At 25.9% G+C, this 23989-nt stretch overlaps 1 protein-coding gene across 1 annotated transcript in view; it reads left to right on the plus strand.

Moving 5' to 3' along the window:
- The window catches only part of LOC129980683 (cell adhesion molecule Dscam2-like), a 550882-nt gene that overhangs the window by 408559 nt on the left and 118334 nt on the right, over window positions 1–23989 (plus strand). Inside the window, exons 16-17 of the mRNA XM_056091064.1 lie at window positions 11252–11413; window positions 12653–12723. Of these exons, the coding sequence (XP_055947039.1) occupies window positions 11252–11413; window positions 12653–12723 (233 nt within the window). The remainder of the gene's footprint in view (window positions 1–11251; window positions 11414–12652; window positions 12724–23989) is intronic.

Genomic DNA, 23989 nt, shown 5'->3' on the forward strand with positions numbered 1-23989 from the left:
GTTAGAGACTCATTTTATTAAAATTTCTTGTGTTTATTTTCCTCCATTACTTAGCAGTTATTATAAAATATTCTAATAAAATATTTCCAGAACTAATTAATCCCTTACCCTTTGTTCTACTTTTGTAAAAATGCGATCTCACAGAAATAAAAAGTTCGTATATTTCAAACATATGTTTGCATTTTATTTACTTATTTTGAATTTTTACAAAGCCTCCTCCGCGTAATTCAGGAAACGTAAATAATAAAACCAGAATATCTGTTGCTGTAAACTACAGCGTTTGGTTAAATTTGTCGCTGTAAGTAAAGAGATAAAACTGTCTGATGTGAACTTTGCCAGGCCTTTCCTATCTCCAGCATAGCAGCAGAGCTTCCTTCCTGACACAAAACAGGAAGGTTCCATATGTATGTCGGTCCTCTCTCTCTCAGTTAACAAGACTCGATTCTCGGAGCTGCATTAACAATGGAGCAAATTCGAAAGCATTTCGAAGGCTTTTGTTTAAATTTACTCTTCAGTGATGAGAAAGCAGCAGAAGAGCCAACTTCGTTTTGGGCATGGCTAATGGAAATTAACTCTGAAACAAACTTGAGAAAATTAAGTTAGAGAAAAGAAGAATGATTCCTATTCTAGACTCGCATATTTGGTGAATGTGCAGAAGTTCTCTGCACATTTGTTTAATGTTAATGCTGATTTATGTGTTTATTTTCTGCCTTTAACTAGAATAAAGAAATTTCTCGCTCTTGTACCTCACCCAAGGGATTAACATGCCAGTTCTACATTTATTATTCTTAACATTCTTATTTGGAAGTATTTTTTTTATTTCCGAAGAATACGATGCAAATTGCAGAAATAATCAGACACATATATAGAAAATGTAGTGAATAATGTTCTGTAAAGACCATTAAAAATTGTATGCTGACATCAAATAGTTAGAATTCGAGAATCAAGAGACAAAGAAAAAAATAAACTAGATGGCAAAAAAATCACGTGCAATTCTAGACAAGACAGGCCGAATTACTCTTAAAAGTTCCAAATTTGAAAGAAAGCAGCAGTGTACATAAAAATATGGCTTAATCATCTTTGTATAGTAAGCCAATTATATTTCATGAATTCTAAAAGATGAAAAGTTAAAAAGGTCTTATTATTTCAATAAAAACCCAGATACTATATTGAGATGTATACAAATTTCATTACGTCTTGGATAGGAAATAGTATTTGTTGCATGATTTCTTATATGTTCTTTTTGCTTAATTTTTATATGATTTCTTGTATACTCTTCTCTGAAATACATGCAATATGAATTATCATATTACGTCTTTCTTATGACAGCTGCTTTTCTTTCTATCAGCAAAACTCTAACAGAAATCCTTTCATTCTAATTACACATGTACAACGTAATTCGTAATTCAGATGTCTATAATATTCACATATTTAATAAACTTCAGAGTAAATAATCCGATTTATTTTGAATTTTACACTGCCTAGAATATCACGCTGTGACAATTTTCAAACTCAAAACTCAAAGCTCACGTGTTGAGTTAAAGCAATTGTGTTTTATTGTATTCAAAATTCAGAATTCGCATTTAAATATCATCTAAAAGTTAATATCAACTGCATTAGTTTAAGTATGCCAAGAGAATTTCCATACGAAAACTTTCGCGTTGAAAATAAAGTTTAAAAAGAGAAAAATTATTTCTATTTCTCTACTTGTTCACAATAAAAACAAACTAAGCAATTGTTATATACTACAGAAATATTTAATTATCATCTTAACACTTTCTTTTTTTAACCTTCTAAGTTTTCTTAATTGCATTCAGAACAAGGCCAATATTTTTTCCGATGTAGTGGTATAAAATACAGCGATAATCTTGATAATGATTAGTATTTCGACAAACAATTTGGTAAGAAGACAGGATTTCATAGACGACAAGCTGTTCTTGTAAATTTCGACATAATTTTGTATTCAAGCATAAATCAAACATTTGTTTGATGTGTTAATATTTTAAGCACTCTGAGTTAGATCATGCATTTGAAGATAATATTTATAAAATCCTTTAAAATGAAAGAATTTTGCGGCCTGTATTTAAATAGACCTTACAAATAATCTAAAATTTAAGATTTTAGAAATGGTATAATTAAGTTTGGTTTTCTCTTTATAATCTAGTTTTTTTTTTTTTTTTGCTTGAATAGCTGGATTACTTTTTTAAATTTTAAACCCATATGGATTTAGACCTTTCTACTTGTTAAAATTCTTATTCCCTAACCAATGGTTAAATTCTGATATTCACATCATTCTCACTACTACTTAACCAAAATAGAATGATGTCATTGCATTTACTGAATTAGATATATTAGTTGTTTTATTTGACAGTATCATAAATTCAGCGATTATTCTGATTCTGATGACATAGAGTACATTTTAGAAAAAAATGAAAACTATATAATCAAGAACGGAAAGCTACATCATGAAACTTTTTCTTTACAGAAAAAAAGAGGAAGAGACTTTATCTTGTTGGATAATGTCAAGCAGCTAAAATGACGTTATCAATGGCATCAATTCTCTACGCGTAACGGAAAAAAAAGAAAAAGAACAATCCTAAGGGGAATCCTCATTAGTTTAACATCATACTATCATTATTAACTGAGAGCAAATGTATTTATTTGGTTCATGGATTTCTAATAAGATATATCTATTATCTAAATTTGCAAATTCTAAAAGGTGTTTGTTATCTGCAATAAATAATTTTCAAATTTTTTATATAGCAAAAAATAATATTTAAGTAGGACTAAATAGAAGTGAAATCTTTTCGCTGTATATAGAAAATATTTATCTATCCCAAAATAGTAATGTATTTCAAGATTAATATTCATAAAAACACTAAAAATATTTGAATTGATTTGAAGGCTTTTAATGTCAATTTTACTTTCCAAATAACTGGATTTTTCCCCAAGGGTCTATATTATATATAGAGTTTATACTATAAACATTGTATAAATGTCATACGGATGGAAATAAATATTTGTAGCAAATATTTAAACTGCTAAAAGGAATAAGTATTTGTATTAATCAACTGTATTAAATCCTTCGCCTCATTTTCAGTATTTATATCCAAATAGTAAATTTAAGATATTTTCAACTATAATTTTCAATTTGTATTTACATATTCTTTTTTAGAATACTATCAAAAACTGGCTTTTAAATGCTTGACATAAAATAGAATTTGTCCATAACTTTTTAATTAAACATCTGAGTTTATTTATATGGTGATAAATTTTAAAATAAAAGAAATATTTTGGACTCATTAATTTAAGTGCCTTTCTTTATAGTCCGGTTGAAAGTTATCGTTAAATAAATCCTGATATGGAAGTTATGTTACATATTTACTAAACTAGCACAAAGTAAATAAATATCCTTATATTGTAGTCAACTTTTATTCAATGTATGCCTTTTTCGCAGAAACAATTTAGAAATGTAACATGAATAAATTCGTCTGATAATGCGGGCCTTGTATAACTTGATTTGTCACATGGTATGTTTTCCTTCATTTACCGGCAGTGACGGACTAATGCCTTTAAGACCGATTGCCATAAAAATTAACAAAATTTATAATGTCAAATAGGTTTTAAAATTGTGAATTCTTTATTCAAATATAAGATGATTTCAGTAAGTTTTTTTTTTTTTAAATTCTTTACGCCGAGTCTATTATTCAAATCTCATTTCCATTTTAGATTTATTTGGAATTCATATAAATAAACATAAATGTTTAGCTGCAATTCCGTCACATTGTCGGAAACTTATTTCCATTTCCAGTTTTAACTAAAAGAAGGCGAATATTTCTTTGATTAAGTCATATACATATTCCCAGCATCTTCTCAAATTTTATTCTAAATGAAATAAAGTAAAACCTGTTCAAGTATGACCAATTGTTTTAAAATTTTATATATATAATTTTAATGCATCATATTTAAAATATAATTTATGCGATTGAAAATTCTACGTACAAACTTTAAATAAAGTTCCCTTAAGATGAAATATTTTTTATGCTAAATAAAAAAAAAAGTTCTTGGCGCAGCGTGGCCAGTATTGACCCTTGCGCCATAAAAAAACAATCAAATCAAATAAAAAAAAACCTACTGTTGTAAAACATTAATAAAATTAACAAATGCTGGTACTTAGTGCAAGTTTCTATTTCCTCAGAATGCTAAGTTTATATTTAATTTAGTAATACTTAACATTAATATTTCATAGTTTATATTTAATTTAGTAATACTTAACATTAATATTTCATAGTTTATATTTAATTTAGTATTACTTAACATTAATATTTCATAATTTATATTTAATTTAGTATTACTTAACATTAATATTTCATAATTTATATTTAATTTAGTATTACTTAACATTAATATTTCATAATTTATATTTAATTTAGTATTACTTAACATTAATATTTCATAACGTCAATTCTTTTGGAAGCAATAGTGAAGTGAAATAGTCCTAAATTTGCTCATTGAGTGTCATTAAATTGAGGCTGATTTACACAAAATGATCGACAACATAAGTCATAGGGGTTAAATCTGTCGTTAGGTGCTGAAGTCTAGGAAGAAGGTTGTCGGTTTCATCTTCTCGTCCTGATCACAACCACCCCATATAGACTTCAGTAGCTTCAAAATGCAACTAATCAAGCAAAAAATCCGCTTTTATTTTCTTGAATTAATATAAACTAAAATAATAATTGGAAAAATATTACAATAAATATTTTTTTTTAATTTTTTAGAAAATATAGGGATACAATATTCAAATTAATTATTTTCGAGAATATTAGTTATATAGAAAAAACAATACAAAAGTTTTGAAATTTATTCAGTGAAACGATTTCTTTGGCAATTAACTTTGTTTCGAAATATGCTTAAAATCTGCAACTATTCATCTTCAAATAATAAATGAATATTCATATTCAAAATAGATTTATTCCAAATTGGAAATATTTCAACAGAAATAAAAGCCGAGAATATTTTTTTAAGTTTGAAAATGCTTCATTTTTATGAGCGTGCTATTTATAAAACTTGAAATGTAACATTATTTTTTCTTTGTTATATTATTGTAGGATACGGCCTCATTAGAAAATCCTCGAATAATAAGGATCCTTTTCTTCCTTAATTAACTATTTTTGAAATAATGATTCCAGTACTGTCTGCAACATTAAAAACTTCATTGCTCACCACTTTTCTGAATAGTACATATATAATTATTTTTCCGTATCGGAAATTTTTAAATACGTATTCAGTTTGCAAAGAAAAATATTTTATCAATACTTGAAACCCATATCGTACTTTATAATGAATGACTCAAAACGAACTATAACTGATTATGACTGACTATAACGAAAAATGTAAACATTTTTAATCAATGCTTTTAAAGACTAAAACTGGATAACGGCAAAAAAAAAATTATAACGTTGTCCATTTTTCGCAAGTATCTAAGGGATTCCATAAAATAAATTCGGAAAAAAAAAACTGGATAAAGATAATTTTATAAAAGTTATTTCATAATGGTTTTCTTTTTACGTCGCTATGAACATTATGAATTTTCTTATTTAACATCATTTGTTCAATTATTATTTTTTATTCACTCAAAATATATGTACAATGCGTTTTACCTCCAATGGTGTCGAATTCCAAAGTTGCAGAGTATTAAGAAAGCAAATGGAAGTCAGAGAGCAATTCACTATTGAAAATATCATCATTTCCTATCCGAAAAATAAAGCTGGGAAAATGAAATAAAAAAAGCATGTAACATGAGTTCTATGATTAAAATTAGTTGGTGTACAGATAGCATTATATAGTCATGCCATTGCACTTCGAGCCTTCTGAATTTTTGAATTTTCGTTTAGCGGACAAGGGCTGTAACTACAGAGATGATGGATACCATATCATTTTTTAGTAAATTTCTTCACCGCTTTTGATCCTTTGTAAATTCGAATGCGGTTTCATAACCAGATATACCAAATTCTGATGAAAGCAGTAATTCAATCAGAGAGAAAGTCAATATCGGTGATGCCACTGGCGCGGACTGTTAAAAAAATAATTCATGAAATTTACACATGAAAGAACACAATATGATTCTATTAATATACAAAATGAACAGAACAACAAACCAAACACCTAACATACAAATGAGTGCATACTATCTAATTTCATTCAAAGTTTTATTCCTTTCCCTTGACAAATACACCCTCTAGGTCATATATGTCCCTCATTAGGGTAAATATATATCGGTAAATTTTCTATAATCATCCAATTTGTACCACTGTATTATGATTCACCACTGCATTTTCTTTCAAAATTTCCCTCATAACTTGTGCTGAACTCAAATTTATATAATAATGACAGTTTTTCATTTGTTGAAATGTTTCCAACATATTTTAGTTTTGACAGAGTTACGTATTACACGGCTGTAATTTTCTCCCTCTTTCCTATCTCCCCAAGGCTTTTGACGATTTAATAAAAAATTAAAACATTTTTAGATAATATAAATGCATAGCACAAAAGATATTTTGATGCCAATTAATTTTCCTAGGGATAATGAATCTTTATCCTTGACACATATATAATGATATCTTTTTAGACATATTTTTCTATTCAGTGTCTTTGTATTTTAATTTATATCATTTTACAATACGTGTTAGCCTTAATATTTCATTATGAAATTTTTAGTAACACACTCAGTAGGTTTTTAGGTTTTTCGATCAACTTCTAACATTGATGAATAGAATTATAATTTTTTCGTAAATGCTTTCGTTCTGAAACTCTACAATATTGCCATTTGAATGAGAATATTTTTTTCTCTATTTTCAAACATCAGCTTGCTTTGTTTAAGTATTTTTATGTTATTGTGCACGCGAAGTGACTTTATTCTCTAAAATAGATTTGAGCTTTTTTTTCTAAACGGTTTCACTCCAAAATGCGTGAATTTTTGACACTCGGTTATTGTGTTTTCCAAAAGTTATGAGATCGAATGTTGAATCGAAGCCAAATCGCTTACAGAACGCAAGAGAAATTTTGCCTAAGCTAGAAGAAATTATTCATCGCTTTCTTATTAGAAGTTAACACATTATTTCTCTTTTTTATATGGTTTACGTCCTTTTGTGTGCTCTGCTTGGTAATTTATTACAACCCTGATGGAACTATTTTATACGGAATTTTAATGCGTGAAGCTTTATTTTCTTATTGAAAAATTTCAAGAAATATTGAATTTAGACAAAAATGTTGAACAATTATATCCATAAAACATTGTTTATATTTCAATCAAAAACAAATTCAAATACCATAGAAACCCGTCATATAATTATATACTTACGAATATGTTTGAAAATTCCATTACATTTTTATATCTAATTTGGATTTAATAGTATAAATTTAATTTATTAAATTAATTGTTTATTCAATTAAAAATTAAAATTTCAGTTATTGTAATGCCTCTAATGTATAGTTTATTATATTTTCAAATATCCATAAATTCTGGTATTTAATATAAACAAGAGCATATTAATAATATTTCTAAAATATACAAAGGATATTTTTAAACTGCTTTGTTCCTTATTATCTAAATTATTAAAATGTTTAACGAAAAATAACTGGAAATTTTGTGTACAGACTTTTGACTTTATTTTCAAATACCACTGTTCGAATTTCATAGCTGAAATATACTTTATATCCAATAACATTACTGCAGTTCGATGTTAGTACAAATTACTAATCATAATATACTGGCAAAATAAAAATGGTTTTCCTCTGAAAGGAAGCCAGTCTTCTACATATTAGTTTGAATAAGTTTGGATAAATTAAGTGTACCGCCGACTAACTCACCAGATATTATTAAATTGCTAAATATTATTTCGATAACTATTCTTTCTATCTAACAACTTTTTAGCTCTGATTTGATTATGTTAAGATTACAAAAAATTTAAAATTACAATGAAAGAAAGAAACTTTACAGAAGAATCAGCTTTTTTACATTTGTAACGTAATATATATTTTATGAAAATTATTTCTATTAATTACTAGCATTAAGATTTTCAAACTTGTGATAACGTTTCATAAATCCACTTTCTACTTCATTTTATTCCTCTTTTTCTTATCATTTTTATTACTCAGTCTTACAAAATATAAAAACTGCCTTTTAATATCTCAAATATGAAGGCCATTGATGTATCTTGTATACAGGTGGTTTTGATCTTTTTCTTCTTTTCCCGTTTTAATACTTTTCTCATTGATTTATACTTTTTTTTGTTCTATGTCAGCATTTATGATCGCTTGCTTTTATATAATATTGAATATTTTGTATCCATTTCTAATTTGTTTTGAAAAATGTTTCAAGTAATTTATTATGCATTACAAGAAAATTATTTCTTATTTGAATTTATTTTATATGATATTTTGTCATTTAATTCAACATTTTCCTTCACCTCTTTAAATCATTTTTGTTTTACTGTTGTTTTAATTATTAGGTATTTTAACTATCATCAATTATCTTTTTACCTTTAAATAACAAATAGTTTTTTCCATTGACTTAATTGTCTATAATTTCGTATTGTACATATGAAATAATTAAGCATATTTCAAATGCAATAATAAATAATCTGAAAAATAGGCTTCAAAATAATATGCGCTATTTTTTTCAATTTTTTTGTAAGATAAATAATTGAATATTTTGACGAAATCTGTGTTTGCATAGTTATTCAGTTATATTTAATAATTTCATAAAGATTGAGTTCTTTATTTATTTATTTTTTTTATTTCCTGGGTTAACTTTTATTTAAATGCCACTTCTGAAATAGTCTTCAACAATTATCACTAATACCTTTAAAAGAAATCTTTTAAAACTTTATAATTATTTATTCTTAAAAGCTTAGTAAGCTCATAAATAACTCCATTTTAATGCTTAAAACAATCACGTAAAGTAAATTAACACTTATTTTTGAGAAAAATTTTTGCTAGAAGGGCAGAAACATAGCTTTTCGGAACGACTTATAATAGTCACTGAATCAATCTTTAATAAATTACAGGGATTTCCGTAAGCCCAGTTGAAGCATAGATACTTTGCAGTAATGACCCGTTTCTCATCAAAACGAAAGTTTGGCAATTAAGTAAATTGCATTTAATTTATTTGCATTTTTCTTTTCTTGTATCGGATTAATGATTCTACAATGGAATGCTAAGAAAAGTTTGAATGGCCTAAAGTTGGCTGTTTAATGAAGCGATTCCAGTAAAGCAGTTTTAAGCGAAAAAAGGAAATTTTACAAAGTGAGTTACTCGCATAGTGTGTTAAAATCGGTACTTAAAATAGATTTATAACGTAAAAATATGATTTATCTCTTAATTGCTGTTAAAACTCAAAGAGCTCAGAAATTTAATGCGATGTCTATTATTTTGTTTTTGCTAAAGATAATAGGCAATTCACCAAAATATCTTCTTTTCACTGATTTAAAAATTAATCTATATCAAATAAAAAAAATTCTTAAGGATTCAACTGTCTATTTCAAACTTTAATATAACTAACTGAGGAATTCCATTGTTTTTTTAGTAACTGCCTCTTTCTCATAAGGGTAGTTATTGCTTTTTTTCATCACTTATTTGCAACACCATGAATAAGTGTAAATACATTTGAAAGCGATGGAAATTTCTATTTTATAGTAATGTTTTTATAACCCCCTCCAGGAAAAAATTGTAATAACATAATTAATAAATGCAACTGAATTACTGAAAAATCCCTGCAGGAAATTTAGTTCTTCTTCCATATGGCGTTTAAGTATAATCACTGTTCGCTTAGCAGGAGAATAAAACAGGTAAGATCACAACACAACTTATCAGGTTCCCAATCAGAAGATCAGACAATATGAAAATGGCAGTTAATCAGTTTCGCATTATAGGAATCTGAATGAAAATGTTTCAATATATTAAGGTATTATAGAATTTAGCATGATAATGTAGCTTAATGAATAATTCTTTAATTATAAATTATTTAATAATAAATTTGAATGGTGTTATTATCCTGCTATTTTTAATCGTATTAAAGAATGATACAACACCGTTCCGTTAGGTGACTGTTGGAGACTTAAATTTATATATTTAAAAGTTCTAGATATAAATGTTGATGTATTATTTGAACTTTATGAGTATTAATTACATCAAGAACAGAAATATAATTACTAACAATAAACCGTCAAGTGGAATCAGTGCAATCTTGATTTTTGAATTTCACAATAGATGCTATTACACGAAGTTTATGGTGCATTAATTTTTATTGAATTTTGCTTCTTACTTAGGCAGTGTGCAAACATTTATTGTAAACTTTATTTGATTGATCAATTGTTTGGAGTTATATTTAAACGTGATCCGATTTGGAATTTCAATGCTGTCAAATAAAGTGTGCATAAAGAATCTAATACAAGAAAGTACTTCTGAGGTTTTCTAGTCACTGATGGTTATAGATTAACTCTATTACTAATTTTGATACAATATAGTGATGTTCCGTAATTTATATATATTGTAAAGCATTAAATATATGCATTTTTCCAATTTATAACTTCTTCTATATCTATCCTAATAATTTCTAATCTTATCTAATCTATCCAATCTAATATATATCTTCTAATCCTTTCCCTATAACTTCTTTGTTTACTCTTCTAACGTACTACTTTCATCTTTAACTGAAAAATATTTATTAAAAATATATCTTTACTCTGTATTTTTAAAATTAAAATTCATTCCGATTTTATCGCACCGACATAATTAGCATCCCAAAATATTAGCTACATAGTTTAGTTGGTTTCCTCGATAACAATTTTCTATAATAGCTGAATTTTTAAAAGAACTTCTACAATAGTGAAATGGCTATTTTTAATGAATTTTATAGAGCAAACTCATATGAAAATAAAAATGAAAAGCTTTTTGAAAGATGATGCTACTTTGATTTTAAAGGATGGAAAATGTACACTAATAATATATTTGATTTTCATAAATCATCTAAAATTCAATATCATGCTAAAATGAAATTATTGATTATTACAAAAACTAGAGCCATCGTTTATTTTAAGCACAAATCGATTGATGCAAAATGGGTTTCTTATTATTTTACTTTAATGCCACGAACTTACTAATATCTGAAATTAAATGCTAAAATTTGTAATTTTTTTCTACATTCTTTAAAAAAATTATCTGTACATTTTAAAAGGCGTTTCTCCAACAGATCAGACAACAGGTGGGCCCATAACAACTCATGGAAATGAAAGATCTGTGACTGTGAGAGGCCTGAAGCCGAAAACTAGATATTTTTTCAGAGTGAAATGCCTTAATGCTTTGGGAGAAAGTCAATATGGTGCTGAAGTAGCAGTAACAACACTGGAAGAACGTAGGTATAGAGACTTAGGTGATAAAGAAAAAATCATAAAATTCATAAATCATTTTCGACTTTCTTTATATTGCATTTTTAATTACTATAAAAAATGACTGGCTCATTAACTTTCGCGTCTCTTCTGTTTTGAATCCTTTTTTTAAGAAAACCTTTTATCATTTAAGTAAATATATTTTCTGGCTAAAGAAGAATATCTAATAAGTGACTTTCTTTCTTTACACAAATAAATTTGTAAAAAAGGGTGACGAAATAATTCCTAACCTTGATTTAACAGTCGCTGAATTAATTTCTTTAATCTTTACGGTCAGATTTTTTTCATACAGATGCATTGATTAGTGTTTATTCAATGATAAAAAAAAAATGCTTTCAAATTATTCATTTCATGGGAATTTTTTTCTTACTATGTAAGTCAAATTGATATGAAGTAATTATAACACAAAATTCTGAGTTATCATTTCCAATTTCACATACTTCTCGAGATTTGAGATAAAAATATATTACTCTTACCATTTGTTTAATATAATTACAAGTATTTGACATTACTATTTATGTATAATAATAATCAAAGGTTTTTATGTGTTTTAATTTTTTAAAAAATGGTACATTTTCAGCAGTCTGTATTAATAGCTTTAATAAGTGAAATATATTTCGCCTTGTGTACATTCAACACATTTTTAATTTTAAATGGAAACTTATGATATTATGTAAAATTACATAAAAAAATGACTACTGTGAATATGCAAAATAAAATTTCAAATATAAAAAAACACACTATTGCAATCATGAAGTGCGGGGTTCATATTTTTATAACTATTAAATATGAACTAAATATTCATAAATTTCATTACATCATTTAAAATAAATTTAACTAAATTTTAAATGGCCGTTAATCTTACATTTATCGAAATAGCTATTTTTAATTAAAACTCTTCAAAAGTAGATTATAACGAAAGTTTTTAAATAGTATTTATTCTTCTTTTCTTATTTAAAAATTGTATTAATGATGGGATTTAATAATTTATCTCTCATATACTAAATACTAAAATATAAACATATGAGGTACTAGTCATTTTATTTATTTATTTATTTTTTTTTTTTGCAAAATCTCGAATAAATTAAAAACTGTTTTTATTTATAAACAATACTAAGATTATATATTATACGCATGCTTTTTTTTATTTATGAAGTATTCTATTAAATAAACCTTGTAATTCAAAATGGATTGAATAATTTCAGCACCTAGATTAGCTCCGAGAAACTTGAGAGCCATAGCAACATCATCGAAGAGTGTGAATGTATCTTGGGAAGTAAGTAAATATTACTCCTTTTAATACTTTTAAATTTTACATTTAATTTTTAATTATTTTTAAATGTTCCATCATATTTCACTGTAAATGTTTTTCATCAGGTCTGATATTTCATACATATAAGTTTCAGAAAATCGTATAATTAATTTTTAATATAAAAAAAGAAAATGCTTTACGAACATGTGTACCATGTAACCGAAATGATGTGGCAAGCTGAATCTGCAAGATTTTTTTTCTGCCACAATTCTAATTTATTTTCTATATTTTCAACAAATTAAGTACATTTTGGAATATACCGAAATATTTCATTATGTATATTTATCATCAATTCTAGTGTATCTTGCTATGATCATAGAATGTTAGAATATCATGAAAATAAAACTTTTAAATTAAATGAATAAAATGGTTTTACAAATATATATGACCTAACAGAAATAATAAAACTAATTCCACAAAGAATTTAAAAGTAATCTAAAGGAATAAAATAGATTATATCTACGAAGATTCATCATTTATTTTATCCAAAAATGAGTTGGGAAAAGAAGTATTTCAAGAGATTTTTAATGATGCGTTTTGCATCATTAAGCGGAAATCTGCTTTTCTAAAAATCATGCACAAAAGAAATTAAGTAATTCTGACAGAGATAAATCAGAAAAATGGAAGATAAGATTAATTTATTTCATAAAATGCTGAAGAATAATTTTTTTCAAACTACGCGGAGAAATTAGATGCTGTTCAAAATTCTGCCTACTGATGAGGTATTATAAGGGAAAAAAAATAATTATCAAAATCATTCATGATGAATTAAAGAATGTAAATGAGAATCTTCATGATCATTTGAGCTATTTTTTTTTATTTGCATCGTTTTTACAGTGAGTAAGGATATAGATTTGCAAATTATTAATAGCAAATCTAATTGTTCATCATTCATGCAATTGCGCATATGTAAATCAATACTAGGCACAATACAAAATATCACATGACTTGTTAAAAATATTAATTTCTAAAAAGCAACAAACATGTTTTTTTTTTCGTCCATATCTATTACAAGATTCTCTTCGGAAAGTTACATGCCTCGTTCAGGAAATAAATTTTAAAATAATTTAACTGCAACAATTGGTGTATACAAGATTTCAAAATTAAAAAAAAAAATTAATTCTGGATGAAATAAAGATTTAGCTTTCAGTTGATTACTTATAGGATGTCAAAAAAGTATAAACTTCTTTGGATAAATATATTAACAGCACTTAAAACTTATTACATAAAGCTACAATCGCAAGGTTAAAGCAGTAACTAGAAGAAATTCCGATTGTACTTGACTACACGGAGACAAAAGGAATTGTATTTCTATCCAGTGACATTCACAGTTTTTATAATAGCAATTTATGTTGTAACTAATTCCGCTAATGATAAGTAAATCCTTTGTAGAGATTAATTTCAGTAATAAGAATTTAATATAATTTCGAAATTTCGAAATTTTGAATACCTTGCGCATCTTTTTTTTACATATAAGGGTTTTATAAGAATGCGCAGGATATCTTGCGCATTTTTTTTTTACATATAAGGGTTTTATAAGAATATCAATGGAGGTTTTAATAATAATTGTTTTACAAGCGGCTATTTTTAATAAAGCTTCTAAATATATTTCTTCAATAGCATCTAGGTAAATATTCATTTTAGAAGGAAATGAACTAAAAAATGTGAAATAATGAATTAACATTTTCAGTCATTTATTTTTGTATCATTCAAAGATGTCATCTTAAAATGTTATAATAAAACAATTCGTCATAAAAAACAAAATCATTGTTAATGTTATGTCGCAAATTTTCTGATAAATTCTTATTCCTCTTAATTTAACCATATTCGAGTTTTAATTACTTCTATTATTTTTCAAAACATTTTTTTTTTTTTTTATAATTATCAAAACACCCACTCCAAGAGTACAAAAATATCGAATTTGTTTGACTATACAAGATTTTATCAACAACTTTATTTAATTCTAATTAATCATTCGATATTTAAAGATAATTAATTCCCATATTCTATCCGACATTATCATTTAAATTAGAAACTTCACTTATTCTCGGAGGTATATGAAGATTAAAAACGGCTATTTTTTTATATCATAAGCAATTATTGATTGAAAGAGCATGCCTGGAACTTAATATGCATTAGCTTCATATTTAATTATATGAATATTTAAAAATGTTTTGCTTTTTTTTTTAATGATACTCTGTTGAATATCTGAAGTATTATGTTTTCTGAATTTTTTTATGCATTTTATTTATGTTTTCATCGACTATTTATTTATTTTATTATCACTTACGTTTGAAATGGCATTTCTGCATTTTCAAATACGTCGTTATTTAAACTGTGATCTATTTGTTTTGCTCATTATTTTCCAAATAAATATTATTTCTGAAAGAATGTCAAAATCTTAATTAATTTGACTTTGACTATTGTGTGAAAACAATTCCCTCTTAGTTCTATGTCGAAAGAATAAACATTTTTGTTTATTTACTGCAATGAATTGACGATACACAAATCATATTTCTTTTTAAATTTAAAATGTATCTTTATATACATATTAATAATTTTTATTTTCTTATTACAGAGAAACTAATAAATATTTAATAAGAATTATAGAGAAGATAAATTTGTTTAATTTATAATCATTATTTACAGAGGTATAATCAGATTAAACAAAGCTTTATAAGATGAAAAAATGTGATTTTAAATTTAAATTGTAAACCTTAATTAAATTTATCATGGATATTTTATTTTGAAAGATGTTCTATTAATTTCATGTAACACTTTATTTTGTCAACTAGAATAATCATCAATTTATTAAAAAATAATATTTTTCCATCAATGAAATACAAATAATATTATTTTATCGAAAATAATAAATTATTTAGAGTTCTAAAAATAAGAATATCAAAAAGAACATTCAGAAAAATATTTTATATTCTTTTTTTAAAACATATTTTCTAACTTTTCCTCCTGAGTACGAATAATGATTCTTGGTATTTGTGCTATTCCTATTTTGGTAAAGATTATCAACCTTTAAATTCAGAAAAAAAATATCGATATTTAGAATGTGTTACATTTAAAAGATACTCTACAGGTGATAAAAACATTTTTCAAACCTCTTCGATCGTATTTTGAATGCAAAACCATACGTTTTCTTTAAACATTTTTGCTTATTTTAAACTTTATTATCATTTTATGGAAATAAATCACTTAGGAAACATTTTTTCATATGTCACTAAAAGCATTTCCTTATGTGTTAAAATAAGCAAAAGCGGAATCGAAATGATGTACTACCAGAAAATTTTATTCCCGAAGATAATAGTTTCCTGAAAATCAATGGATATTTTAAGCTACCTCGTTCCCTGTGATGCATCGCATTCTAAACAACTTGATCCCAATGAAATATGCGATGCATTTAAGCGAGGTGAATAGGATTTTTTGAAAGGAACAAATTGAAAAATATATCTGAAATTCCGCTGTGAAATTCCTGAGTTTATAAAATCAATAATTGTCTAGGAAAAGATATTCAAGCGGTTAACTTATTTCAAAATTGTCCAAAGGGACTTTTATGTTACAAACCAAGAATTACCGTTAAGCTAGGAGATATTTTCAACAAAAAAAAAGAGAGCCGTAAATGACAAATTTAAAATGACGGTCAATTCAAAAAGTGTTTTAGAAATTATAATAAATGCAAATTGTTGAATTATGATTTATTTTTCAAAAATTATGTACAAGAAATAAACATCATTTCAGTAAATTTGCTAAAATAATATTGAGCCATGAGTTTTAATAGCTCAGCTTCACAATAATTTTTTTAAAGATTTTAATTATTTTTAAATCAATGGTGATGTTTTTTATTTATTTTTCTTGAAATCAACCAGAAATAATAAAAAAATAAAAAATGAAGAGGATTCCAATACCAAGGTGTAATAGAATAATGATGTTTTAGTTTTGATTTGTTCATTTTCATTATTAATATTAATATGTATTACTTTATTTTTATTATGAAAATTTACTCTAAATCTCAGCAAATATAATACACGTGCAAAAAGAGGTATTTAACTCTAAATGTACCGGCATGTAAAACTGCAATTGGAAGAAACACATTTGATCCATTGTGGTAAAAGTTGATTATTTTAACACTAAGAAAGTTAATGATGTAAAATATATCTAAAATATTTAAAAGATTATAGCAGATAGCATGCTATTAGGCAATTTACTGATAGTATGATTGCTTAAATAAAAAATAATGTTAAAAAGATACGATAAACTCTCTATGCCACATTTTTTTCTAATGCTGCAGTATTGATGCATTTCTTCAACTTGTATCTTAGAAGATGTTTCTTTTAACTTTCATATAATTTACAGTTAAATACATTTTACAAAACATCTACTTAAAGTTACTATTTTAAAGATTTTAAATTATTCTCAACAATGCAGAATAATGCATTATTCCTTTAGTATTTTTTTTTCAGTTTTAAATAGAGAACTACAAACCTAAAACTATGGTAAAATGTGTTTAAAAATTAAATTGAAATACTAATCAGTGCACTAATTTATATAGGTTATAAGCAATATTTACTCTTTGTGTCAATTCATCTCGTAATTGTTATTCTTCCACCTGTTATTAATCCTTCTTTTCGATCATCGAAATCATGATACGTATGGCATTTATATTTATATCAGTATGCTAATGAGTATTGTAATTTTAATGCGCTTTAAAGAAACCTTATATCGTAGTCTGGACTCTTGTTTCATTACAAAAATGACGAACATATAAATATTATTGAGAATTATTATTAGTATATTGCTCTAAAACCTCTGAAGGCTATAATCATTCAATACTCTTTATTTTTATGTCTACTAAGTGTAAAAAAGTTAATGGAAATCGTTTGGCACATTAATGTGCTATATAAAGCTACAAAATTATAGTAATTTAACAATAAACTGAGCAGTATTTTGCATATCGGATTTGAGAGTTTTATGATATTTATCTAGAACAAATTAAAACTTTATGAACCATTAATTTTATAAATTTTATTAATATATTGATTAATTGATCAACACTATATTTACTAAAGAAATTAATATTGATGAATTTAATTCAACAACAAATCATTATCTTGTTCATTTGTTAGCCGATAATGAATTTTTGTCAAAGACATAAAATCATAATATCAAATAGATTAAATCTTTGATAAGAAAGGATTTTTTAAGTTTAATATAAATGTGGGGGAGACGACCACAATAATTACATAAAAAGGCATATAAAAGGTATCTTAGGATGACTTTAAAATATTTCTAATCAATGCCAACCTTCATAATAATGATAAAAGTCACTTTTCTCTGATAAAAATGTTCTTTATATTTATGTTGCTTAAGTAAAAAATCTTTATAGAAAAAGAATTTAGTACTGAACTTGTAATACGAAACAACACCTTTCTGTGAGCAGAAACTTCTATGTATAAAATTACTTTTAGAGGACGGAAATAAAATAAATTATAAGACGAATTAATTTATGTAAACTGTTTTCAGAAGATAACCCAGCTTTTTTTTCAAATGTTGTTTCAATTTTCTGAAATAGCATTAATTCTTAGATTTTCTTAAATTTTAACCATGAGAAATTACAATACAATAAAATATTTAGTAACTCAAAACATTTAAGCTACAAATTTTTTCCATTTATTAAAATAAACGTTGAATAATGAAACAATATGAAGAGACCTGAAAGTAATTATTTCATGTGTTTTTTTTTCTTGTGTGATTTTTTTCAGAATTTTGTTTTATTTAAAAGAAGCGAAAGGGGTTTTAAGAGATAAATTTTAGGAATAACACACAACTTCTTTAGAAAACAACATATTGAATACAATAGACAAGCTTTCAAGTTTAAAAATCATATTATAACGTCGAAAATGCTTACTGTTGTTTCTTAAGGCACTTGCTAAGGACAAGGCAGCTGTTACGAAGACAGCGATGTAAGTCTGAGGGGGGGGGGTCATCTCTTGCTTTTACAATAGCGCCAACTAGGGCCAAGAGAACGACCTTGCCACTCATGCATCACTCATTCACACATTTCACAGATAGAACAACGGAAGAACAACCATGCCCAAACCGGGACTCGAACCAGTGAAGCCAAGATCACGCGGAAGACGCGCTACCCTTATGGCAGGACGCCGACTCAAAAGTGCTTAAACACAAGTTTGAAAAATAGTTAGGAGTGTGGATTTTCTAAATAAGTAAATATAAATAATACGGATGCAAAAAAAAAAAAATATTTTAAACACTCAGATTTGTCTTTTTTTCCTTGCATTAAATAAACAAATATGTATCATTATAAAAAAATATTATCAATTTAATACTGAATTATATTATCTTGGACATACTTAATTAAATTTAAACAAATGGTCCTTCATGATCAGATAATACTTAATTTTATTTATCTTTGTTTTTTATAAGTAGGAAGATAAAATTCCAAAATATATAACTGACCAAAGAGACTAAATCTTGTTTATAGCTTTTTTTGTTCTAATTAAATCTGGTGCTGCTAACAAAGACACGGTAAAAGTTTTACGATGCTGATTTATATATTCCCTATCAATCCGTTAAGAGTAAATAAAATTCCAACCAAAAACTCCCGCCGTCTTTCAACACGAGAAACTTTTCTTTCACTTCTCTCGTTGGAGAGGAGCCGAACAAGGTGGGTTAATTGCTTCCTGTTTCTTAATGAAAGCCACCCTAATCCTTTTCGGTATTAGCTTTTGCTTCCGGCGTTTAGGATGTATCTGTGGACTTGGGGAAATAGATCCGGACGAGAAACGCACTCACTCATCGATTTGTGATACCATTTAATGTGGATCAAATGACGCCATCTCCGTTTTTCTTTTTCTTTTTCTTTCTTACTAACTTCGGTGAAAGATTGGAAAATTTCGTTTTGATGGCTTATAGATGACGATCTTAGTTTTCGTTGGTTAAGTTCGGTTTTTAATTAAAAGTTAAAGACGATAACGATGAAACTGTTTTATTCCAAGATCGAAATTTGTCTGCAGAACTTCTGCAACGAACAACATTGAATACGAAGTTTTGCCTGTGTCCGAAATTGATATATCATTTTGCTGCGGAATTCCGATATCTTGCATCTAGTCATTCTGCGTAGATTCCAATGAATTCTTTAATAATGCAGATGCGAATTTCTGTCAGCTGTTATTAGAATTTAAGAATAAAAATTCCTATCGGTTACAGAAAAAACAAAATGTTTAAGTGTATGAAATAATAGATAGTGATTTGTCATGCGGTATATTACTATATGTTTATTTGAGTAACATGTATATATTCTTAAACTAAAGAAAATCATAAAATTGTAACCTTTCTTTTGTTTCAGAATATATAAATACATGTTACTCAAATAAACATATAGTAATATACCGCATGACAAATCACTATCTAGTATTTCATACAATTAAACATAAAATAAAATACATTTTTCAATTTTTTAAGTAATATTTATGATTTCTTAAAGTTCGTGATGAAGATGAGATTTGATAACTATTATTATTATTGTCAAAATTTCAAAATTTTAAGCGAAGAAAAATAAAATATTTCTAACATGATAGTGACCTATAGAGTATTAATATTACTACACAAGTATTTCATAGAATCAGGATCTTACAAAGAATTAAGAAATATATTTACGTTAAACATTAAATTCATTCAGGAATTTTTCTTAATTTTGTGGACAAAATCTGAAACTTCATAGAAGAAATATTGTATTTAATTTTTCTATGAAATCTAAAAAGACGAAATCGAAACGTTCATTAATTGACACTCATACTATTATTTTAAAGTGCTTTCTCTCAATAAATTTAAATTTCTTTAATAGAGGAAGTGTTTAATATTTAACTATTTAATTTCTGAATATTTTTAGCCATTTCTTTTTCGTTCTTTAACACAAGAAAACGTTTCTTTTTTTGTTTGTAAATTTAAATTTTCAATCAAATTCAAGATTAAATATTTGACCATACAATTTTTAAAAATTAGTGATTTTTCCTTTGTTTGTGAAGGCCAGGAAACGTTTTTTCATTTCTATCTTGTCAAAAGGGGATAAGAACAAGGGAGGTTAATTGGCTCCTATTTCTTAATGAAAGCCACCCTAATCCTTTTTGGTATTAGCTTTTGCTTCCGGCTTTCAGTACGTATCTCTGAACTTGGGGAAATAGATCTAGATAAGAAATGTACTCACTCATCGATTTGTGATACCATTTAATGTGAATCAAAGACAGGATGTATCTTATTTTTTTATCTCTTGTTTCCTATATCCTGAATAAAAGATGGAAAATTCCGATTCAATAGTTTAACTATGACAGTTACATTTTTCGTTGGAGGGATTCGGTTTTCCGTTTCTAATTAAAAGTTAAAAACGGGTTCAATGAAGATATTGTTTTATACTAAAAGGGAGCTTCGTCATTTAGTCGGCATAGAAAAAAAGGTTTCATCTTTGCTTCGATTACATTCTTCCTACCAAAATGTGATAAAATTCTAGGATCTTGTGTTGTTCTCTCTTATTAAGATATCTGATTATTCTTTATTAACAGCATTCAACAGTGAACATCTATTGTTTTTCTCTTTCAGAAGTGCAGATTTTTTTAAGTTGATTATATTTGAATAGATATCCTTAAAATAATTGAGATAATATTTATATTTTAACGATGATAGGAAATATGTTACATTTTGCAATGGAAGTCTACAGAATTTCTTATTTCTACTGGCTTAAATTCATTGCTCCTTTAGCTATAATCTGAAAGCTAGTATTTTCGTAAATTTAAATTTGCACTCAGACGCGTTGAGATCCTTTTCTACCTTGTGGACAATTTTTGCGTTCCTAAAAGAGTGCAAAGTATGGGTTAAATTTCAAAAAAAAAAAAAAAAAAAAGTTCTAGAGGATTATTTATTTAAAATTAAAAGATTCCTTAAGCAAATTCTCTCTAAAAAATGTCTTTGAAAAATATATTTTTTTGGTTTAGATTTCTAATTTCGAGAGATATTGTGAAAATTCAGCTATTGATATAATTCTGAAATGTTTTCTAAAACTGTCGATTTGAAATATTTTCAGTAAAAAGGGCAGATTAGCCTAATTACATGTATATGCTTCGTTATTTGTATTTATTGACGTCATACTTTTAGAAATGAAGTATTAGACTTCAGAACCTTATCAGATATCATCTACAGTATATAGAAGATTTAAATATATGTTCTTGTCTACCTCTTACAATTAGTGAAAAACTCTTCTATGACTACATAGTAATTTTGACATTAAATAAATTGTTATGTTTATTTACAAAAGGGGGAAAAAACAGGCATTAATAAAATATATATTCCGTTATAATGTATATGTATTCGAGATCTCACTATATACTTTTCCTTTAATATTTTTAAAAAACAATTTTATACATTCTTTTGCAATGATTTATTATAAGTAAAAGTACTAAAAATAAATATATGATGGCGGTATTATTACACAAAAAAGATAAAATTTTGAAAAAAATAATAATATGAAATTGTATTGCATCAAAATAAATACATTTTTTTATTCACATCTGTAACTCGTATTTTCTTACTATTACTTTTCAGTCATCGAAATGCTTTTAGTTTTTCGGCTAATTAGAGCATCTTAATTCTATTTACATTACCGACAATTTATTATAAAGTCAAATGAGAGAAATTACCTACTGTAATTTTCGATCAGAATGACTATTTTAGAAACTGCAAATGATTTTTAATTAAATAATGGATTTATTTTGTACCCTTAATGGTAGTTTTGGGAGCATATTTTAATCTATTTAAAATCATGAATCTTCAAAATTCTTCAAAAATGTATTTTGAATATCGGTTTTTTTCAATTTATAGAAGTGTTTTTATATAAGGACAGAATAATTCATATTATTACCAAATGAGTAAAATTAAAAACTCTTAGAAGTCTTATTTTACAATACCTTGTATGGCAAAATAAACATCCCTTTTAACATAAATGGAAGTTAAGAAAGTTTAAGTAAAAATGAATAATCAAATTGTATGATTATCTATTTCTCTATTTTAATAATGTTATTTAACTAATTTTAATTAACTAACATTAATTAAAACTATCTAAAACACAATCTTACTTCTTTTGTAAAATAAGTTCAATATTTAATTTGCAGAAGCAGGAGATGAAAAACTATTAGAAATGAAAGTATGTGAAAAAAGTTTACTAATATATGCATCATTTGTGTCTTTATAATCCAATTTTCAACAAATATTAATTATATTTAAAAAGTACAAAAAATATCATGCTGTATGAACAATTAGATAATTTATTTATATATGTCTTCTTAATAATCATCTATATAAGAAAGCTTAATATGCAGAATTTAAATAGGAATAAAAGAAATTTAAATGATTTTTATGTTTTATAATTTTTATTCAGCATGAGCAATTTTCTTCGAATTTCATATCACAACCTTAAGTTTTAAAATAAATTGAATTAAGATTCGATCAAATCACGTATTTCACAATTTAAGGATAATAATTCTTTGAAATTGCATATTATGTTTTTATAAATATTTTTCAGTTGCAATTTACAATTAGTAATTAAATTTGAAAAGAAAAAATAAAATTAAAGAATAAATCATGGTAAATATGGTAAAATTTGATTTTAGATAATGTACTATTATTTTTGATTGGGTTGATTTATTTTATTTTTCAGAAACCTATTTAAACATCTAAGTAAAAGAACTGAATATAAACTTTAAAATATCCTAAACAATTAATTTAAATATATGCACTGATATTGAAGACAATTCTTCATTAAATACATAATTAGAATGAAATGTAAACGTCAAGATGGTTATTTAATCGTATTAATATTCTATAATAGTTATTATTTGGGTTTAAGTTTCTTTAGTTTAATATGTTTGATTCTATTTTCACAAGGAAGATCTTCCGCCACAGGAAACTATATCTTAACTATTCCTCAGTAGATCGATGGAGCTTTGATTCTCTCGTTTGCTGGATCCTCAAGCTGTGACATTGAAGACCAGTAAAAAAAAAAAAAAAAAAAAAAAAAAATACATTTTCTGCTATTGTTAGTTTTATTCCTTAAGGATTACTTTACTGTGGTCAGTACGATACACCAGTCCTCTCTAGATAACAATCAACTAAAGGTTTTCAAAAACTCTGTCCATTCACTAAAGGATTTCAATTT

Source organism: Argiope bruennichi, chromosome 8, assembly GCF_947563725.1.
Source record: "Argiope bruennichi chromosome 8, qqArgBrue1.1, whole genome shotgun sequence".
Lineage (NCBI taxonomy): Eukaryota > Metazoa > Arthropoda > Arachnida > Araneae > Araneidae > Argiope > Argiope bruennichi.